The 18,206-nt window shown below is 52.0% G+C and overlaps 1 protein-coding gene across 1 annotated transcript; it reads left to right on the top strand.

Moving 5' to 3' along the window:
• Positions 1-7,198: 7,198 nt before the first annotated feature.
• Positions 7,199-11,231, top strand: TTLL2 (tubulin tyrosine ligase like 2). Its single transcript, XM_011224285.2, is given in 3 exon segments — positions 7,199-7,267; positions 9,619-11,065; positions 11,068-11,231. Coding segments are annotated over 3 exon segments (1,680 nt in total).
• Positions 11,232-18,206: the final 6,975 nt, after the last annotated feature.

The following is an 18,206-nucleotide window of genomic DNA, read 5'->3' as shown; positions in this document are numbered from 1 at the left end:
AATAAAATAAAATAAAATAAATAAAATAAAATAAAGACAGGGAATGTAAAATTGTACAAGAACAGCTTGATGAAATTTGACAAACTGAGTACATCCATATAACCAACACCCAGTCCGGGAAACAGAACCCCCTGGTGGAGCCCGTGCAGGCCCCGCCTATCACTTCCTCTAAGGGCAACAACTGCCAAACCATAGACTCCTTTTTTGTACTTATTTATATGTATTTCTCTCTTCATTATGCTTTTACTGTAAAAGGATTATGCTTGTAAATGTCCTTCAAGAAGAAGTGAAGTGATCATGGTCGTCAATATGAATCCATTCTCAATAAACATTCACTGTCCTTCCAGGGAGCCAGATGCTGGGTTTGATGTAGTTTTCAGGGAATCCTAACTGGAAAGTGTCAAGGCCTTGTCACCGGTTGGAAAGATCTTCGGGGCAGGAAAGATTTCCAAGCTCCTGTAGGTCTGCTGTTTTTCACATCACTCTCCCTTGGGCTCTGTAGATGGTAGAGGGGATTCTTTCTCCATCAGCCACCTCGGCTATGAGTTTCGGTGCTCGCATGGTGGGTAGGACTGAGGTATTAAAAAAAAGTGAAAGTTCTACTTGCTGGTTCAGTGTTTCCTTGGACTCCACGAAAGTTCTAGATTTAAACATCGTAATGAACCCGACTTCCTCTGGATCCTACCGGAGGCAGTCAGTGTGTCCTGGCCCAAGGAGCATTTGCACTAAAGGTGAGATTACACTGACCCCATGAACAGCATACAGTTGTGAAGCCCCAGAACCCCAAGGCTGCGGGCTCCAGCCTGGAGCAGAGGAGCAAGTGGTCCTGGAGAGACGCTGCCATGCCCATGAGTGCACCTCTGGCTCCGTTATCTGACCCCCAGCTCCAAGGTCTGTGTGGTCAACTACAAGGAGGCACCCAGCCTTCCCAAAGCCTCTCCGTGTCTGAGCGGGACAAGAACTGATGGGGAATGCAAGCCAAGGGAGAACTGAGCCCACTGAGAAATTCAGGGGAACCACCCAGCAGAAGAACGTGGAAAGAATGCTCATTTTGGACGAAGCCAACATGTGCCATCTGGTAAGTGTGTCCTTCGAATCTCCTGGGATCTTGACAGCCCGCCACCTTCCTCCGAGAGTTACCCACAGTCTTAGAAACTCGTGTGAACATCTCGAAGGGGAACATTTTAAACTCCTGAATGAATTCAGAATTTGTAGAATTTGTTTGGTTTCGGCCCAGATGTCCTTACTTGTGTCTGGATTGCCAGCCCTGTCTCTGTGCGTCTCTCAAAATCATGGCCAACCCCCCCCTCCGTCATCTGACTTTCGTGGAGATAGCTGGGGGCAGGACTCCATTACTCCGTGTTTACATTATTTACCGGCACGTATGGCTGCAAGTAACAATGAATAATTAATGACAAATGAACATGTCAAACCAAAAAAGAAAAATGCCTTGTAGGCTACAGACAATGAATTACTCTTCTTCTTGGTTTGCTAATTAGGAAAACTGCAGCGTTTCCCTTCGCCTGACACGGTGCGGCCGACATCTCTGGCTCTCGTGTTGTGCAGTCTTACAGATCACGAGAAGGAATTTATTGGTCCTGCAAGGGTGTAACAGTGTCTGTAATTAAATTCTTGGCATGGAAACATCAAACATTAATCAACAGAGTAATAAGACAGCGGAGGCTGAGTGAGCCCAGTACAAAGATCCCACGGCCAGGCGCCTCGCCTTGGAACGCTGGCCGGAGTCTCTTCGGTGTCCTCCCAAAGTCCACAGGCGCGGCGCGGCCCGGGGGACAGGGTGAGGCCGTGGGGGCAGCACACAGCCCCGAGGGAAGGACTGGGGTCTCGGGTGTACACTTGGCTTTCAGAAACAAAGATTCGTTTCGCACACTCAACTGTTTTTATGTGGCAATGATGTATTTTGAGATCCCAGCAGGGAAAAGCACAAGGAGATCCCAGGCAGCCCCCCGGAGGAGCCCACCCGCCTCTTCTTGTCCGTCTGTCAGCCGCCCCGTGCCGCTCTGTGTCCTCACGTCTGCAGCCGACAGGGACCACAGAGCCCTGGGCTGAGTGTGGTCCCCACAGAAGGAAGAAGATTCTTGGGAGGAAGATGGGGGAGATGTGAACGAAGCCCGGGGATGCATCCGAGGGGCTTCTGACACCCTCGGCCCCCGCCCCTGAGGTGATGTGTGCCCCCTTTGTGAGGAGAGCGGGTTCGCATCACTGAGCGACCAGCACCCAGGCTTCTGGTCCTGCGCCTTCATCTGGGCTCTGCAGCGGCTGAAGGCCGACCACAGACCCCCTTAGAACCCTTCACCCAGAGCCGGGCTCGGGGACAAGCGCATGGAAGTCATGCCCAGCACTGGAGGGGACCCAGTGCGTGCCTCCTTCCCGGGAGCAGCCCCTCCCCGAGAGCTCAGGGGGCCAGGGCTGCCAGGAACGGCCCACGTGCGCTCTGACCAGTGGGGCCCCTGCGCTCCGGACTTTGCATGACTCAGGGGGAAAGCCCTCCGTCCCTGGCTGGGGTGCATTGCTTCCACAGCCCAGAAAATACACAGAGTGCCTACTGTTTGCACATCTGTGCAAGACGACAGACGGGGCAAACATGTTCTGTGACAAGAGGGCGAAGGAGGGAACTCGGCGACACCCCGTGGTGAGTGGGGGATTCAAGCCAAACATCCCGAGCAGACTCTTTTCCAAGATCTAACGGACGCCACGGCAGAGCAAGACGCCGCCTGGGACACAAACGGCCGCAACGCGGGGGAACAGTTTTCCCTAAGGTGAGTGTGAAGGGTGTGGGCCCCAGAGGAGGGGGGGAAGGGGGGCATGAAGTAGGGATGCACAGAGGCCACAGCGAGGGCCTGGTGTCGGACACCGAGCAGGGAAGTCAGGGCCGGGACGGTGTTTCAATGAACAGAGGCTGAAGACTCATGGGAAGGCCTTGAATGCCATGCTAAGAAGGGTGGGTTTCGGACATAGACAGGATATTTGGAAGGCTTCCCAGTAGGCAAATAACAGCAACAACAACACTGCCTTCCTATATGCATTTGCAAAGGGGCAAATTGAGCTCCACAAGCCCTTGGGAAGATGGGCACTTTCACTTTGAGTCAGTTCCATTCCGCCGGTGCTTACGGCAGAGGCATGCGATGCTCGGGGGTCTGGGGGCAAGGCGTGATCAGATGCGGCCTTTGTCCTCAGGAGCTGATGGCTTGAATGATAAACAGAACCTATCATTAATGCAAAAAAAAGTGCTCCAATTTAGAATAATTAAAAATTGTTCTGAGTTAAGTTAATAACAACATATTTCCGAAAAAAAATGGTGGTGGGGAACCATCCCTCCTCCACCAGCTGGCTTCACTCACCCAGAATGGCACAGGAGCCCACAGCGCCGCCTGTCCCTAGTTAATAGAAATGGAGGGCTTTGCATGTGTGAACAACTCCCTTCTAAATGTGAGAATCACTGCGCTGAGCAGTGTCACTGGTCCATCGTGTGAGCAGCAGGACGGCGTATGTCTTTATGTATTTGTGGTGTGGCTGATGGAGAGACTATGCACAGTAAACAAGTTAACGAAACCACGCTTCCACGTGGGACGCATGAACATGGAGGCTGCATATGGCAAATCCCCAGTAATTCCAGATGAAGAGAGGACAGATGCTTTTGAAACTAATGGTTGAGGTTCTGAAAGCTGAGACCTTTTTATAGAAATACGTGAGGATTATTCCTTTCATCTTCTGTACGCGTACGATGTAAACAGAAAAGTTGGGGAACCCATGGACTGATGTTCTTTGAGAAACTGGTTCTCTGCATGTGTGGAATCTGTGTTTGTTCTTGCAGCATCTGATTTCAGGGTCACCCAAGAAGGATCCCTTTCCTTGACCCCCCAAATATTTCCCGTCTCAGTCCAATGACGGCAGACGTTCGTGGCACTCAGTCTCGTGGTTTCACACTGTAGCTGGATCCCAGCTCACACGGAAGGCAGCCTGGGGCTCGTCCTGCAGGCAGTGAACGAGCTGAAAAGGTAGTGTGCATACAGAGAATAGGCTCCTGATTCTTTCTCAGGGCCCCAGCCTGGAAGGGAGAGAGAGTGAGAACTAGCCGTCTGCTAGGCTGAGATGCTGGGAGCCAGCCCTTCCCACAGGATTCCCATTCAGCACTCAGTCTTCCGGGAGAAGCAGTGCGCCCGTGGGGTGTTCTCAGGCCCACTGTTCCCGCAGCGATGGCAACGCTGTGCCTGGCTGACTCCCTCCCATGGGGCCCCGCGTGCCCAGGAGTATCCTCACTGCGAGAGAAAGAGTGAGCCGGGGCTGAACCAGACTCTCAGGGATCCTAAAGCCCGTAAGTATAATAAGGACCTAATTAGAAGTTTGGGTGCTGCTTCTAAGAGCCAGCTTGCTGCTTGTCCTCCAACACTGCGTATGTGTTGCTGAAATCGGCCAAGGCCCAGCCAAGGCAGACTCGAGAACGTGGCTTGCCGGGAGCCGTGCATCTCCAGCTGCGCGTCGCCAGCCCCTCTGGGTCTCTACTTGCTCACACACGGTGTCACATGGTGCTTCTGTTCCAGCGCGTGCTGATGTTCTCCATCCAAACGAGGGCTTTGAGCCTGGGAATGTTCCAGCAACATTCCCAGTCACAGACTGTTCCTCTCCTAATGGAGATGAAACCACAGGGCCTTCATCCTGCAGGCTGGTGCATCCCCCCCCACACACACACACACTGCTTCGGGGTGGAGCTCAGTGCCTTCTGGTTTCCTTCTGGAAGTTATTACTTGGAGGCTGACCTTAACTTGGAATGCCACACAGGGACTCTTCATCTATCAAGCCTCATTGACCAATGGGCTGTTTCCAGTGTCTGCAGGTCTGTGGCCGTGCACCTGCCAGGACGAGCCCATGTCCCAGGGCCCCTCCCGCAGACCCCACCTGGAAAGCTTAGCCTCCCACCGGAGAGAGCATCTGGAAATGCCGGCAGGAGCTCTCGGCTCTATCAGCATGACTGTGTACAGGTAATAATTTCTTTGCAGTGAACAGGTGGAGAGACATATTATTAGTAATTATTGCTACTTGGACACAGTCCTGGGACAATCACGATACGTCCGCATGACTGCCCAGGGAGGCTGAGAACTGTATTCCAAATAAAACATCTCCAAGCTGGGAGAGAATGTTTAATGGCCTCTTTTCAGGATAAATTCTGTGGTCCCTGCGAGCTCTTCCAGCGGGAGCTCCAGCTACGTTCAGGTTTAGAACAACAGCACTTACGGTGACAAGTGCCTCTCCTTCCTCCCTGGATGAATGGCAAATATTTTAAAATAATTAACACGTCATATTCTATTTTCACGTTATGCATGTATGTTTGCATGTGATATTTACATCGCACGACACATCACTTTGCCTTTGAGCTCAATTTGGTACTCTATTTATTATAGGCATCAATTTATAATTAATTGATGCCTTGGGGAAATAGCCAGGGCTCTCTGCCTATGCAAATAAAATACCCAACACTGCCCTAATTATAGGAGTTATTTGCATCTTTAATTAATTTCATTGTAAGAGCAGTCATCTCAATTCCCCATCGGTACAGCTTATGTGTCACAGTTTACAAGTCCAAATACCCAAATAAACATTCAGTTACTGATTTAAGCACTTGGAGAAAAAGTGGAAAGGTCTAGTGTTTATTCAGTAAAATGTCAGGTTTGGTGATGTCTATTTTAATGGGGAATAGAACTTTCCACTGAATTTTGAGTTCAAGACCAAGAAGCTTAAGTTAGCCGTCATCCTCTCGGCTTCTGACCTAGATAAATGGGTGTTATAATGTTATAAAAAGGGAGAGGAAATCTTAGGCACAAATGAGCCATAGAGTGTAGGAATCCTATATCTAACTGTACTCAGTGTTACTTAGCGGCGGCTGAAATGAAGGAAAAATGTACAACATCTTTATTCCTCTAATTTACAGGAAAAAATGGAACCCCCAGGCTCTCCCCGGCCCCAACCCCACGCTGGTCTGCTGGTTCAGTCATTCATTCCACCAACAAGAGGGCATCCAATGCAGGAATAGGGATTAAAAAGCAGCCCTGACCTCATAAACTCCTACTTTGGGGGTGAGGTGGATGGATGGCCATGTCCACACCCATGCTGGCCTCGGCCCCCGGAAAGGGGACACTCACCCGGAGATCTGGGGCAGGGGCGCTGGGGGCAGCCACAGCGGCAGCTCCCCGACTTCCCCTCTGGAGCTCAGACAGCAGACCCCATGCTCACTGGACTGGACGGGCTGCCGGGTTTGCTGCGGGTGTGCAGAGAGCGCAGGTACGCGGACACCACCCCAGCGGGAACCTGCCGGCGTCCGAGTCCAACCGTCAGTGGGTCCGCAGGGTAAACAAGCGCTTATTCTCGTGGCAGCACAGAAGCGGTCATGCCGGACACTAATTAGATAAAGAGCCTTCTGCCCTTACAACTGTAGAGGCGGGCAGCACGCGCTTGGCTTCGCTGCATGGACACCATCTGACCCCGCCTCCGGGGGCCCGAAGCCCCGCCTCCAGCGGCCCCTCACTCTTGCCCCTCTGAGGGTCCTGCAGCCAGTGCTGGTCTGCGGTGTTAACTTGCATCCTCTGCAGGGCTTCCCTGCTTCTGTCCAGAACCACCCAGGCCCTGACCCTCTCGGGCTGTTTGCAGCCTCCTCCTAAAAAGGTCACGTGGTATTTAGTCACACAAAATATATGAAGGACAGTGACGCCAGCAGCCGCCACCCAACTGACACAGACAACCTTAGTGTTGATCACCCCGTGCAGGGGGCACCTCTAACCCTCTGCTGGACTTTGATGCTCCCCCTCCTCCCCCTTCACCTCTGCCTCACCTCCCCCTTCATTTCCTTCCTCACCTTCCCCGTCACCTCCCCACCATGCTCCCCTGTCACCTTCCCCCCAGCATCCCTCTCTGCTCCTCCCTCACCTCCTCCTTCACGTCCCCTCTCACCTCCTCCTTCAGCAGCAGGAGGCCAACCTTTGGACACATAACACCGGAGAAAACCACGTGAGACACATGCATTTCACAGTGTTCCTTCTGTGTCCGTGGACCATGTGGCCACACCCAGAGCTACAGCCTACCGCGGCTGGTCCTGCCATGGCCATGAGTGGTCACCTTGTCACCTTCCTCCCTCCTAGAGGACATCTTTTCCTTCAGCTCAGACCAATGAAGAAAATGAGTGATTATGAAGTTCTCCGTGGATAGCCTCACTCTTACGCACAAGGAAGACAATCTGTTCTGCGATGAGACAAGGGTATGACTGTTGGCCCGGCTGCCCTGCTCCAGGAAGGGGCCCAGGCCGTGTGGCTCCAGGGCCCGTGAGCACACCGAAGAGGTTTTGTCCCAGTTTCCTCCAGCAGGCAGCCTTTGCCCCACAGGCAAGCGTCGCTGCCACACTTAGAGTTGTGAGAACATCTTCACTCCCCTTAAAATTAGCACTTCCTCCTTTATATGTACCAGTGGCGAAAGCCGTGGAATGGCGTGTGCGCCATGTAATGCCATGTACGGCCCCGAGGGCGTGCCTTGCCACAGGAAAGGTCCTCGGCTGGACCCTCTTCACTCGGTCATCACCACCCGTGTCACTTCCCCCATGGCGGCCTCTTCCTGCCAAAGACACTGTCCTGACACCCTCCTCCCAGGGAGGGCTTCCGAATTTGTCCCTGACCTGTTTTTCATCCATATGCCTACCCCCCTCCAACATGCTTTTCTCAGACAGAAGGATTTGCTGCTGTCAGCATCTGTAAGTCTGAAAGAGGCAGGATGAAAGAAATTCCAGTAGCTCCAGATGAACTTCTATTGAGCAGAGAAAACTCTTCGTGATGCGTTTGGTTTCTCAACGAAATTTTAACAGGAAGACGGATACTTAGCTGAAATGGGATCTAGGGCCAGTGGCTGCGTAAACAGCCCTAGTAAATACCCAGAGTCTCATTAGACGGTGTCTTTCACCTCTCAAGAGGATAACTGACTGGCCTCCTTGGTTCCATGGTGAGGGGAAACCCAGGTTTGCAGACTGTCCTCAGAAGCTGAACTTCCCTATCTGTCTTTGCCCACTGACCCACGGAGCTGGGAGAAGGCCGGGCTCCTATGGCCACTGAGTGCTGATCCCCCATGAAACAAGGCTCCAGCCAGAACACACCACACTGTCTCTTCTTGATAGGTTCATTTCCAAGGCTGGGAGGGTTGAGGGTGCCAGAAATTGGACAGTATTCAACTTGGTTTGTCTGACTCAGTATTTCCCACACTGCTTTTGTGAAATGGCAGCTGATAGAACGGAAATTTGAAGAGGGTTTCATGATCATATAAGCTTGGGGAAGATGGCAGCACTGACGAGGCGCGCATTCATCTGTTGACGCTGCTGGTGTTCACAGCTCTTTTGGACACGCTTTCGGAGCCACCGCCCCAGCCTGTCAGCAGCCTCAGGATCAGAGGTCAGCCACACTCTACGGCTGGCTTCAGATTCGGAAACAAGGTCGCTAGGAGTAAGGTATCTCCTTTGCTCCTTGACTCTTCCCAATTTCAAATCTGGAGAAGAAGGGGGGTGAGCAAGCTGGGCTCCCTCCTTTCCTTCCTCCTTCCCGCCCACTTTCACTCTGGTCAGACTGGCTTCACTGAAAATACAGCACCAAAGTTGACTCCTGTACCATCAATCAGAATCTCTCACACATCACAGAAGTTCTACCGAACAAGTTACGTATGCCTCCTTACATCATAAATTATGCACGAACAGTACTAACATTGTCAAAGATACAAGTCAAGATTGCCTGAACTTGGAATTTTTGATGAGCACATTGTTTTAAGACTTTGGAATATCGACATCTCCCCCAAGAGACTTTGACTTTATTCCTTTTTTCCCCGAGGTCATAAAGAAACATCATGCCTCATCCTCAGTTTTGATTTTCTCAAAAACTATCTTATTTTCTTTCTTTGAAATTTCAGGAAAATGCTGAATATGCACTTTCTGTGTATCTTGCAAACTGTGAGGCACAATCTTCGCATAATCATTGTTTTTGCAGAATGAGTATTTAAAAACTCAGATTTTTCTTCACTATTTTTCTTACAAGTTACCACGTGTTTGAGTGAACCCAGCCTCTGACCACCGACGATGCGGGGGACTGCTGGTGGCCATCACAGGTGCACAGGTGTCTGGTCTCACCTCCCTAAGCTTCTCAGGCCAGTAAGACCCCCACTAATTGTGTAACACCAGCATTCCATGCTTTTTTGGCGTGTTCAAATTCTATAGAGAACTGGGCATTTGCTTTTTCTAAGGAATGTTCCTCTTTTAGGCCAACAGGATTCACTGCACCCCCAGGCCTAGAGCAGAGTAGCACTCCGGAGTAGCGACGGTGTAACTGCCAACACTTTGAACATGTCTCTAAAAGGAAGAAATAGGCAGGTAATGATCGGAGAGACAGAGCGCACAGGGAGGGGCGGGTCTGTTTTTGCAGGGGTAGCAGAGATGCGTGTATCCGGTGAGACCGTTGGATGTGTGGGAAGGCACAGACCAAACCACTGGCCATGGGACGTGGAATCTATTATGGGAAAGCTCTTCTAGGTGATGATCCCCCCCACCCACCCACTAATGCGTTTCTGATCATCGATTTTTAGAAAAGAAAACCGTATTTCATGGCAGAAGACACAACTCCGGGGCCCAACCTGAAACCTCTGGTGTCTCGCATTGACGACCACACAACGGAAGTGGTTCAGAGCGTCCTGCTGGAACGTGGGTGGGACAAGTTCGATAAAGGACAGCAGAACGTGGAAGACTGGAACCTGTACTGGAGGACCTCCTCCTTCCGGATGACCGCGCACGTCAACATCAAGCCATGGCAGCACCTCAACCGCCACCCGGGCACCACCAAGCTCACCAGGAAGGACCACCTGGCCAAACACCTGAAGCAAATGAAGAAGGCGTACGGCACGCCCCTGTGCGAGTTCATCCCCCTGACCTTCATCGCGCCCAATGACTACAACAGGTTCGTGGCCGAGTACTTTCGGGAGAAGCCCCTGCTGGGCGCCAAGCACAGCTACTGGATTTGCAAGCACGCAGAGCTCTCTGGCGGGAGGGACATCATCATGTTCAGTGACATCAAAGACTTAGTCTTTGCTGATACATACGTAGTACAGAAATATATCTGCAACCCTCTACTTGTGGGCAGATATAAATGTGACCTCCGCGTCTTCATTTGTGTCTTCGGCTTTAAGCCTTTGACCATTTACATTTCTCGGGAAGGGTGAGTGCGGTTTGCCACGGGAAAGTTTGACCTCAGTCATCTGCAGAACAATTATGCCCGTTTGACCAACAGCAGCATCAATAAATCTGGGGCCTCGTATGAGAAAATCAACGAAGGGATCGGTCATGTCTGCTGGTGGATCCTCAGCAAGCTCTGCTCCTGCCTTCGCAGTTGGGACGTGGACCACCTGCATCTGTGGCAGAAAATCAACCACGCGGTTATTCGCACAGTGCTCGCCATTGCTCCCTCAGTCCCCTTCGCGGCCAACTGCTTTGAGCTTTTTGGGTTCGACAATTTGATTGATGACAACTTGAAACCGTGGCTTCTAGAGGTCAGCTTCAGCCCCGCCCTGTCCGTAGACTGTTCGTCGGATGTATCGGTGAAGAGGAAGCTTATCCATGACACCATTGAGCTGATTTACTTGCAGGGTCTAAGAAATGAGAGGACAGAATGTCGTGACGGTGCCAAGGGGAGCCGTGGTGTCTCCCTCGCCAAGCTGGATGCGGGCAGACTCAACAAGGCTTGCAACGCGCGCTCCTGTGAGTCCCTCTTACGGTTCACAGGTCGAACATTTAAGGATGAGTCTGTTGTGAGGAAAGCCGTGAAAATATGCCCAGAAAATGAGCATGCCTCCCAGCCGAGGGAAGTGACGAGCAGGAAGAAGGACCTACTTCTGCCAACAAAAGAAACCCCCCAAACCAAGCGAAAGCTAAAGGGTAGACACTCAACCCATAAGACGCTCATTCCGTTCCTGTCACTCATTCAGTCATGCGTGGGCAGGGCCAGCATCTCCCCGCGCGTCCTCTCGGACAGCAGCAAGGTGCGGATCTCCAAGCGGGGAACTTGGTTCGCATTTCTCCTTTCAACGAAGCTACGTTTGGAGCTTCTAGGAATGGATTAAATGTCAGAAGAATAATCCAAGAGCTCCAGAAACTAATGAATAAGCAACATTCCCACTTGGAGGGAAAGGAAGCAAAAAGAAGGTGACAGGGTTTTGGGGAAACCAGGGATTCCTGCGCCAGGGACAGCAGCGGCTCAGCCCTTGACCTCAGCATTCAGCACATCGACCACGTCACTGGGACCCCTCATGTGGGTGTGAATGTAAACGTAGTGACTGCAAAGTCAGACACATTCAGACAGTGATTAAATCATATGATATGACTGGTTTATTTGCTCCGATTTCTTGAGAGACAACCACTCAGCCTCTTGTCTGCACTTGGAAATGTGCTATGACAATTATACTGTGCACTTATTTACACATGAGAAAAAGATTATTAGAACGTTTTTTAAGGACTCTGAGGTGAAAACAGTACAAAACGGCCAAGGGTTAATGTTTTTGTTTTTAATGCACGCTTTTTTGTTCAAAATTATTTTTGTCAGCTTATTGATTAAACAGTCACCCGTGGTGAGGCTAATTACTGAAAACCTCCCCCCCAAATACCCTAATGGCTCTGTTGTTCTTAGGTCCTGGGCCCTAACTCAGACACTGTGCTATATAGCTTCCCACAGGGACACCCATCAACCATATTCAAAAGGTGGCCCCTCTTGGTTGGTCCCCTCACTGATAGATTACCATCCCAGCATGTGACCTCAGAACCTTCCAGATGCAGCCGTGTCACCACTCCTACCTCCCAAGAAAGCCCTGACAAGTCCTAAGACACGAGTCTCCAGCATTTACTTGAAAACATTATGCTGAGTAAAAAAAAGCCAGACACAAGAGGCCACATGTTGTAGGATTCCATTTACGGGGAACGTCTGGAGTCGGCAAACCCACAAACACAGAGCACAGACTGGTGTTTGCAGGGCCCAGGGTGGGGGACGCGGGAGCGACTGCAAATTGGGGGGGGTCCTTTTGGAAGACTAGAATGTTCTGGTGATGGCTGCACAACACTGCGAATGTGCCAAATGCCACTAATGGTAAATTTCACATTATGCTTATTTTACCACAATAACAAAGGTAAGCAGAGCAAGACAGGCAGGGCAAGACTATAGACTGAGGACGCAGGACACATGGCGGGTGATGCAGCCGTAGAAGGAGAGCACAGGAAGCGATGCTCTCAGTATCAGCGTGTGAGTACGTACTGTGATTGCACCTGCAGGTGCCCCTCAATGGCTAACGAAATTCTAGTGCTTGGTCTGAATGGTTCAGAAAAAAGGGGGAGCGAAAAATCCAGCACTTTCGACATGAGGCTGTAATGCCTATTTTGTTCATTGCCAGGCTCCATGCATAAGTCCATTTATTTGCTCCCAGCCTTGTTCCAGGAAAGATTTAAAGGAGTCAAGTGGGAAGATAAGTGCATCAAGATTGTTCTGATCTTTTACAACAGGTTTCCACTTTATAGCATTTGGCAAATAAAGAAAAGGTTCTTTTCCACAAACGCCGAGGTCCGCTCTAAGGCCAAACCATGAGGTTAGCTCTCATCCCCTCCGTGTCTTCAAACACTCACTCCTTCATCATGAGCCAGCTTTTAATGACTCAGCTGGGAGGACGAACGTTGCAGAGAGGAGTGAAGCGTGTGCTATTAAAGAAAGATGATTTTATTGGAGCATTTGAAGTTTTACGGCAATAGCCTTGGGCCCTGTGTCAGGAAAAACATGCAAACTCTGGGCAGTATAGCTCTTAAATAGCAAAATGTGGGCCAATTATACCAAAATCATAGAGGGCTAATGTAAACTTCAAATGCACCAGGAAACCACACGTGTAGAATGAGCATGCAGGTGCACAGTTGTGTAAGGCACATGGAGGGGAAGCATAAACGCAGTCTTGCTGGGGTAGAAAGGTCAAAACTGCAGAGTCGAGAGACTTCTCCGGGAGATGCGGTAGTTCTTCAAAATGATCCTTGGACTTCCACGTCCGGGAAAATGGAATAGGCGTACACTTCCTTGTACTTCCACTAAGTACGACTGAACACTTGGCCGGTACAAATGGACAAACGTGAGGGGTCACAGAGGGATAGAGAAGGCAGTGCCGCTAGGGACCCCAAGAAAAATAGGGTGTTGGGTTTCCTGGCTTTGGAGAGTTGGTGGGTTGTATTTTGCCTCATACTCCAAACTGGGTGCTAAAGGAGCTGACAATGCAAGTAGACACAGAGAACCAAGACTCCTCTCCGAGCAAAAGACCAGGAGAGGAGCAGCTCGAGGAAAATGTACGTAAAGGAGCCTGGGACATGAATGGGATCTTTGACTCTGGCAAATCTCCCAGGGAGCTGGAAGCGTCTTGCAGTTGAAGGGGAAGATTCTTACTTAATTTCCAAACTGGATCCTATCTCCCCTGGACTCGAGGTTGGAAGAAGCCAACAGCAGGGGACACAGGAAGTCAGGATGGAAATCTTCTGGAAGGAATGGGGAAGTTAGAAGTGCACTCCAGTGACACTGAGGTCACATCAGGCTGGAAGGCAGTGGGGGCAGTGTGGCCCCCACGGGAAGGCAGGTGGCAGGTGCACTGTGGCCCGTCAGCATGGAGCACACCGGCACGCAGGGCTTACAGCCGTGCTGCAGCCTGCCGCCCTCGTGGGCGTGCAGGTGGTCCGGTGGACACGGGCAGAAGGAGCGCAGCCGCCGCACAGTCTCCTCAAAGCCTGACCTTCGAGACTCTTCCTGTCTGTTGAGCAGACCCACCATGTCCACCGGCATATGTGCGCTGGTGGCACAGACCCCGTGGAGGGTGCTTGTCCAGGGCGTCTCCGCTCCCCTGCAGGGTGGACCCCGTCGGGAAGGGATGGTGGGAGGTAAGCCACATCCCGTGTGCTCTGCTGAGATGCAATTGTCCCCAGGCAGGCTGCCGTCTGAAACGACTGTCCGTTCAGTCTTCCCTAGGGTTGGTTTCTCAGGGGACTCTGCAGTGGTCGATGCATCAGAAGGGCCACTGAGGGATAAAGGGGGGTGACTGGCTCAGGCGGGAAGGGACGGGGCGCTGCATTCCCTGCTGGCTTGGCTCACCTCCGAGTCTGCTCACTCCTACAGCTGCACTCTGCTTTCCTGTGTGACTCTTTTAGGCTCAGTCAGACATCTCATTTTATGATCAGAGGGTAAAGAAATACCTTCTCTCTCCTGTGAAAAATCCAGGAAGATTCTGACCCACATTGACCAGTGGGGGCATGACAAGGCAGGCCTAGGTCACTTGGGTAACCCTATCCCAGGGAATGGGGGTCAGTGCACACCCGGGGGGCCCCCAGAACCCCTGCAGAGTGGAGGAAGGCTTCCCTTGAGGAATGAGGGGTGGTACAGTTCTCAGAGGAAGGGGTGGCGGCAGACACAGGTTGGGTTTGCCTGTGAAAATGGAAGGGTGGTCAGATGGGGAGATGCAGGGAAACTGAGGCCTGGAGTAGTCCCTGAGGCCTCGATGCCACCTGAGGCCGCAGGCGAACACCAGATGTTGGGCTGCGTCTGCTGCAGGAGAAAGTTACGGAAGCGTCCGCCTAGGATTCCACCCTCAGTCAGGACCAGACTGAGGAAAGAACACAGACGAGCAGCGGCTTTCAGCACCAGTGAGGGCTCTGGCCTCCTGGAACTTTCTGGACCCCCCTACCTCGTGTGCTCCCCACCATGTTCACCCACAGCTGCTCCTGGAGGACAGCACTGGGCTTCAAGACCCTTGTCCCCTTAGAGGAGGGGACCCCTTAGACCCCCGACCCCGGGAGTGGGAGTGTGTGGGGAGCTCAGAGCCGGGCCTTCCTAGCGACTGGCATGTTGTGAAGGGTGCCCATCGACCCAGAGCAGCCGTGCAGAACAGATCAGTGCTTTAACTGGCATGAATGAGCATTCCCGAGACCTTCGTAGTCACCTCCCTTCCCACTTGTGGGCTAGAAAACTGGGAGGGAGTCTGGCGGTGAGGGTCCTGGCCAGTGGGGCTGGCCACAGGGCCCTGGCTCTGTGCGCTGTCTTGTAGAAACACGGAAGGGCTCCGAAGCCCAAACGAGCAGCCCGCACCCGTGCTGAACAAGCAAAGGGCGCCAGGGCTTCCCGAGGGCGCCCAGGAAGAGGTCAGCAGGCTGGCCTGTGCGGTGGGAAAGAACACGGGTGGCATGAAGACGCCCCGCCCTCCTCCTCTCCAGGGCAGCTTCCCAAGATAAGGGACACGATTCATTTAGGAGAAATTTAAGTTCTAAAATAACGAAAATATTATTTTTGTTAAAAAACGGATTTGGGGCTGGTTTTGGAGAATGTTCTGTCATCAAGTCTGTATTTACTACAAGAGCCGGACACCTTCAAGGCCAATGGGGACTTTTTTCAGGTTAGTAAAGGGGTTTCTGTTTTATTTTGTTTTTCCAAGCATTTTCACATAGGTCTCTGCTGACTGGCCTCTGGAGAGCCAGAAGGCTCCCGCGGCGCTAGGGCAGACCCAGGCGCCTGGTGGTCATGGGCTGGGGCGCTTGGGCCACGTCAGGCCACCTCCCTCAGCCGGTGGCTGTGACCCCACGTTCCCGCTAGAAGTTTCAGTATCTATCTTGCCTTTAATTTAACCAAACATCTCATTGTAAGTTTTTCTTTTAAAAAATAAAATCTGTACATCCAAACAAAATAAAGGAAATAAAGATGCTGGAATCACATTTCAAAGAGCTGTTTTGTGCTCTGTAGATTATGTCTTTAATTTCTCATTTACAAGATCTGGAAACACACACACGTTGGCAGACTTTGTGGTTTGGGAGGGGATTGCCAGACACTGCCGTACTCTGTGATGCCAGGACAGTCTCTCCAGAGAGTTTTCCTGCTCCTGAGAAGCCTGGAGTGAACTAAGTCAAGCAGGGAAACACAATTAACATGTGGTTTCCCTCATATGCGGAACGTAACAGCGCAGAGGATCATAGGGGAAGGAGGGAAAACCGAACGGGAAGAAACCAGAGAGGGCGAGAACCCACATGAGACTCTTGACACTAGTGAACAAACAGGGCGGCTGGAGGGGCGGTGGGTGGGGGGACGGGTAACTGGCGGATGGGCATTAAGGAGGGCACGTGATGTGATGAGCACTGGGTGTTATATGCCACTGATGAGTCATTGAACACCACCCCTGAAAGTAATGTCAGCTAACTGAATTCAAATAAAATAAATTAAATAAAACAAAGATTGTGTAAACCACAACAACAAAAGGACCCTAGAGCACATCCCATGGAGAAAGTCGCTGGCAGGAGGAGACGGGTTTGGGGCGATGGGTCCACACAGGGGTACAAGTGGCCACGGTTCAGTGAAGCCCAGGTGTGGGTGAGCACATGGCAGGCTGAGCGGTGTTTCAGTCCTGGGGGTGTCGCGAGGACGCAGTGGGCTCTGGGCAGGAAATCCTGTCACTGTGCACATGGTACCATCAGGCAGAAACCTAGCCACTAGGGGACAGGGAAGCCACAGAGCTGCTCACTAGAGACAGGTGACCGCCGAGCGAGTGACTGAGCTAAGGACATTCTTAGTCTCATAGATTCACCACACGTTATCAGAAACTTATGTAGGAATCCGGACTGTGAGGACATCATATGCTTTTCACACAGAGAGAATATTGTTGAATTATATTCCTTCATTGAGCCACATAGCTTCCCACAGGGACACCCATCAACCATATTCAAAAGGTGGCCCCTCTTGGTTGGTCCCCTCGCTGATAGATTACCATCCCAGCATGTGACCTCAGAACCTTCCAGATGCAGCCGTGTCACCACTCCTGCCTCCCAAGAAAGCACTGACGAGTTCTGACACGAAGTCTCCAGCATTTACTTGAAAACATTATGCTGAGTAAAAAAAAAGCCAGACACAAGAGGCCACATGTTGTAGGATTCCATTTACGGAGAACATCCAGAGTCGGTAAACCCAGAGGGGGGCCAGAGGACTGAGGGACATGCCCCACTGCTGGGAGCAGGGGATCATGGAAGGCTTTCCAGAGCAGAGGTGGCCGCACAGGCCTCTGCCGGACAACCGAGGTGGCTTGGATGAGACGGGCTGGTCCTGGGGAAGGGCCTGACCCAGTGAGGGGTGCTGGGAGAGGACGCTGGCAGGTGGGAGGGCAGAGGCACGTGGGACAGGGGGTCTGAGTGTGCCGAAGCTGGGGTACCATGCTCTGAATAGAGACCTTTCTCCTTTGGGGCACACGGAGCAACCCGGGGACGCTGCACGGGAGGTAACACCAGGCTACAAGGGAGAAGAATCCGTCACTGATCTTCTGTCACCCACGCCCACAGCGTTCCTGGGGAATAAGGTGCCAGAATGCCATGCTCACAGCACAATGACGTAGGGAGACTCCTCTCCGCCTGGAGGCCCTTCCCCCCAGGACTTGGGCCAAGCCACCCGGCTTTCCAAACCTGGACGCTCACTGTGGTTGTTCTAGGGGTTTTTCCTGCTGCCACTTGAACAACTACGTTTATATGCTGCTTGCAAACGTGTGGAAATACGCAAAATAGTGTCCTGCCTGCTGCCAGACTGCACGTCGAGCGCGGAGCCTGGAGGAGGCGCGAGGAGCTGAAGTGCGATCCAGCGGCTTGCTGTTGCAGCACGAATGCGCCGTCCTAAGGTGTCCCGATTGCCATCGCGCCCCCGCCCCCCCAGGACCTGTCCTGCTCTGATTCCAGCTCGCACACGTGAGACTCGACAGGAGCGGGGCAGGCGACACGTCATGAAACCGCCAGCCAGGCCCGTCGTCTGGGGCCTGAACACCGTTTACCGACAAGCACACAGGTTCGTTTCTGCTCACTGTCCACACAACAGAAGCCCGGTTCCTTCTATCCCGTACCCCAGCGCTCCGTCCTGTTTGCTTTCGTGAAAACTCTCGGGATAAGCGGATTCAACATGAAACAATAGGCAAGTTTTTTTTTTGTTTTTTTTTTTTTTAGACAGACCATAAGTAGCTTTTCCACAACTGATGAGTTTTACCTGATACTCTGACAAATGACCTGGCCGTGGTCATCAGACAGGAAAAGGCCTCCGTCTGGGGCAGCTGTCCGGGAAGTGCCTCTGTTTTCCTCCAGAGCCGAGGGCGCACTGTCCCTG

Source organism: Ailuropoda melanoleuca, chromosome 10 (genome assembly GCF_002007445.2).
Source record: "Ailuropoda melanoleuca isolate Jingjing chromosome 10, ASM200744v2, whole genome shotgun sequence".
NCBI classification, from domain to species: domain Eukaryota; kingdom Metazoa; phylum Chordata; class Mammalia; order Carnivora; family Ursidae; genus Ailuropoda; species Ailuropoda melanoleuca.
Note: the sequence above shows the minus strand (reverse complement) of the source record. Positions and strands in the feature narration are given on the sequence as shown.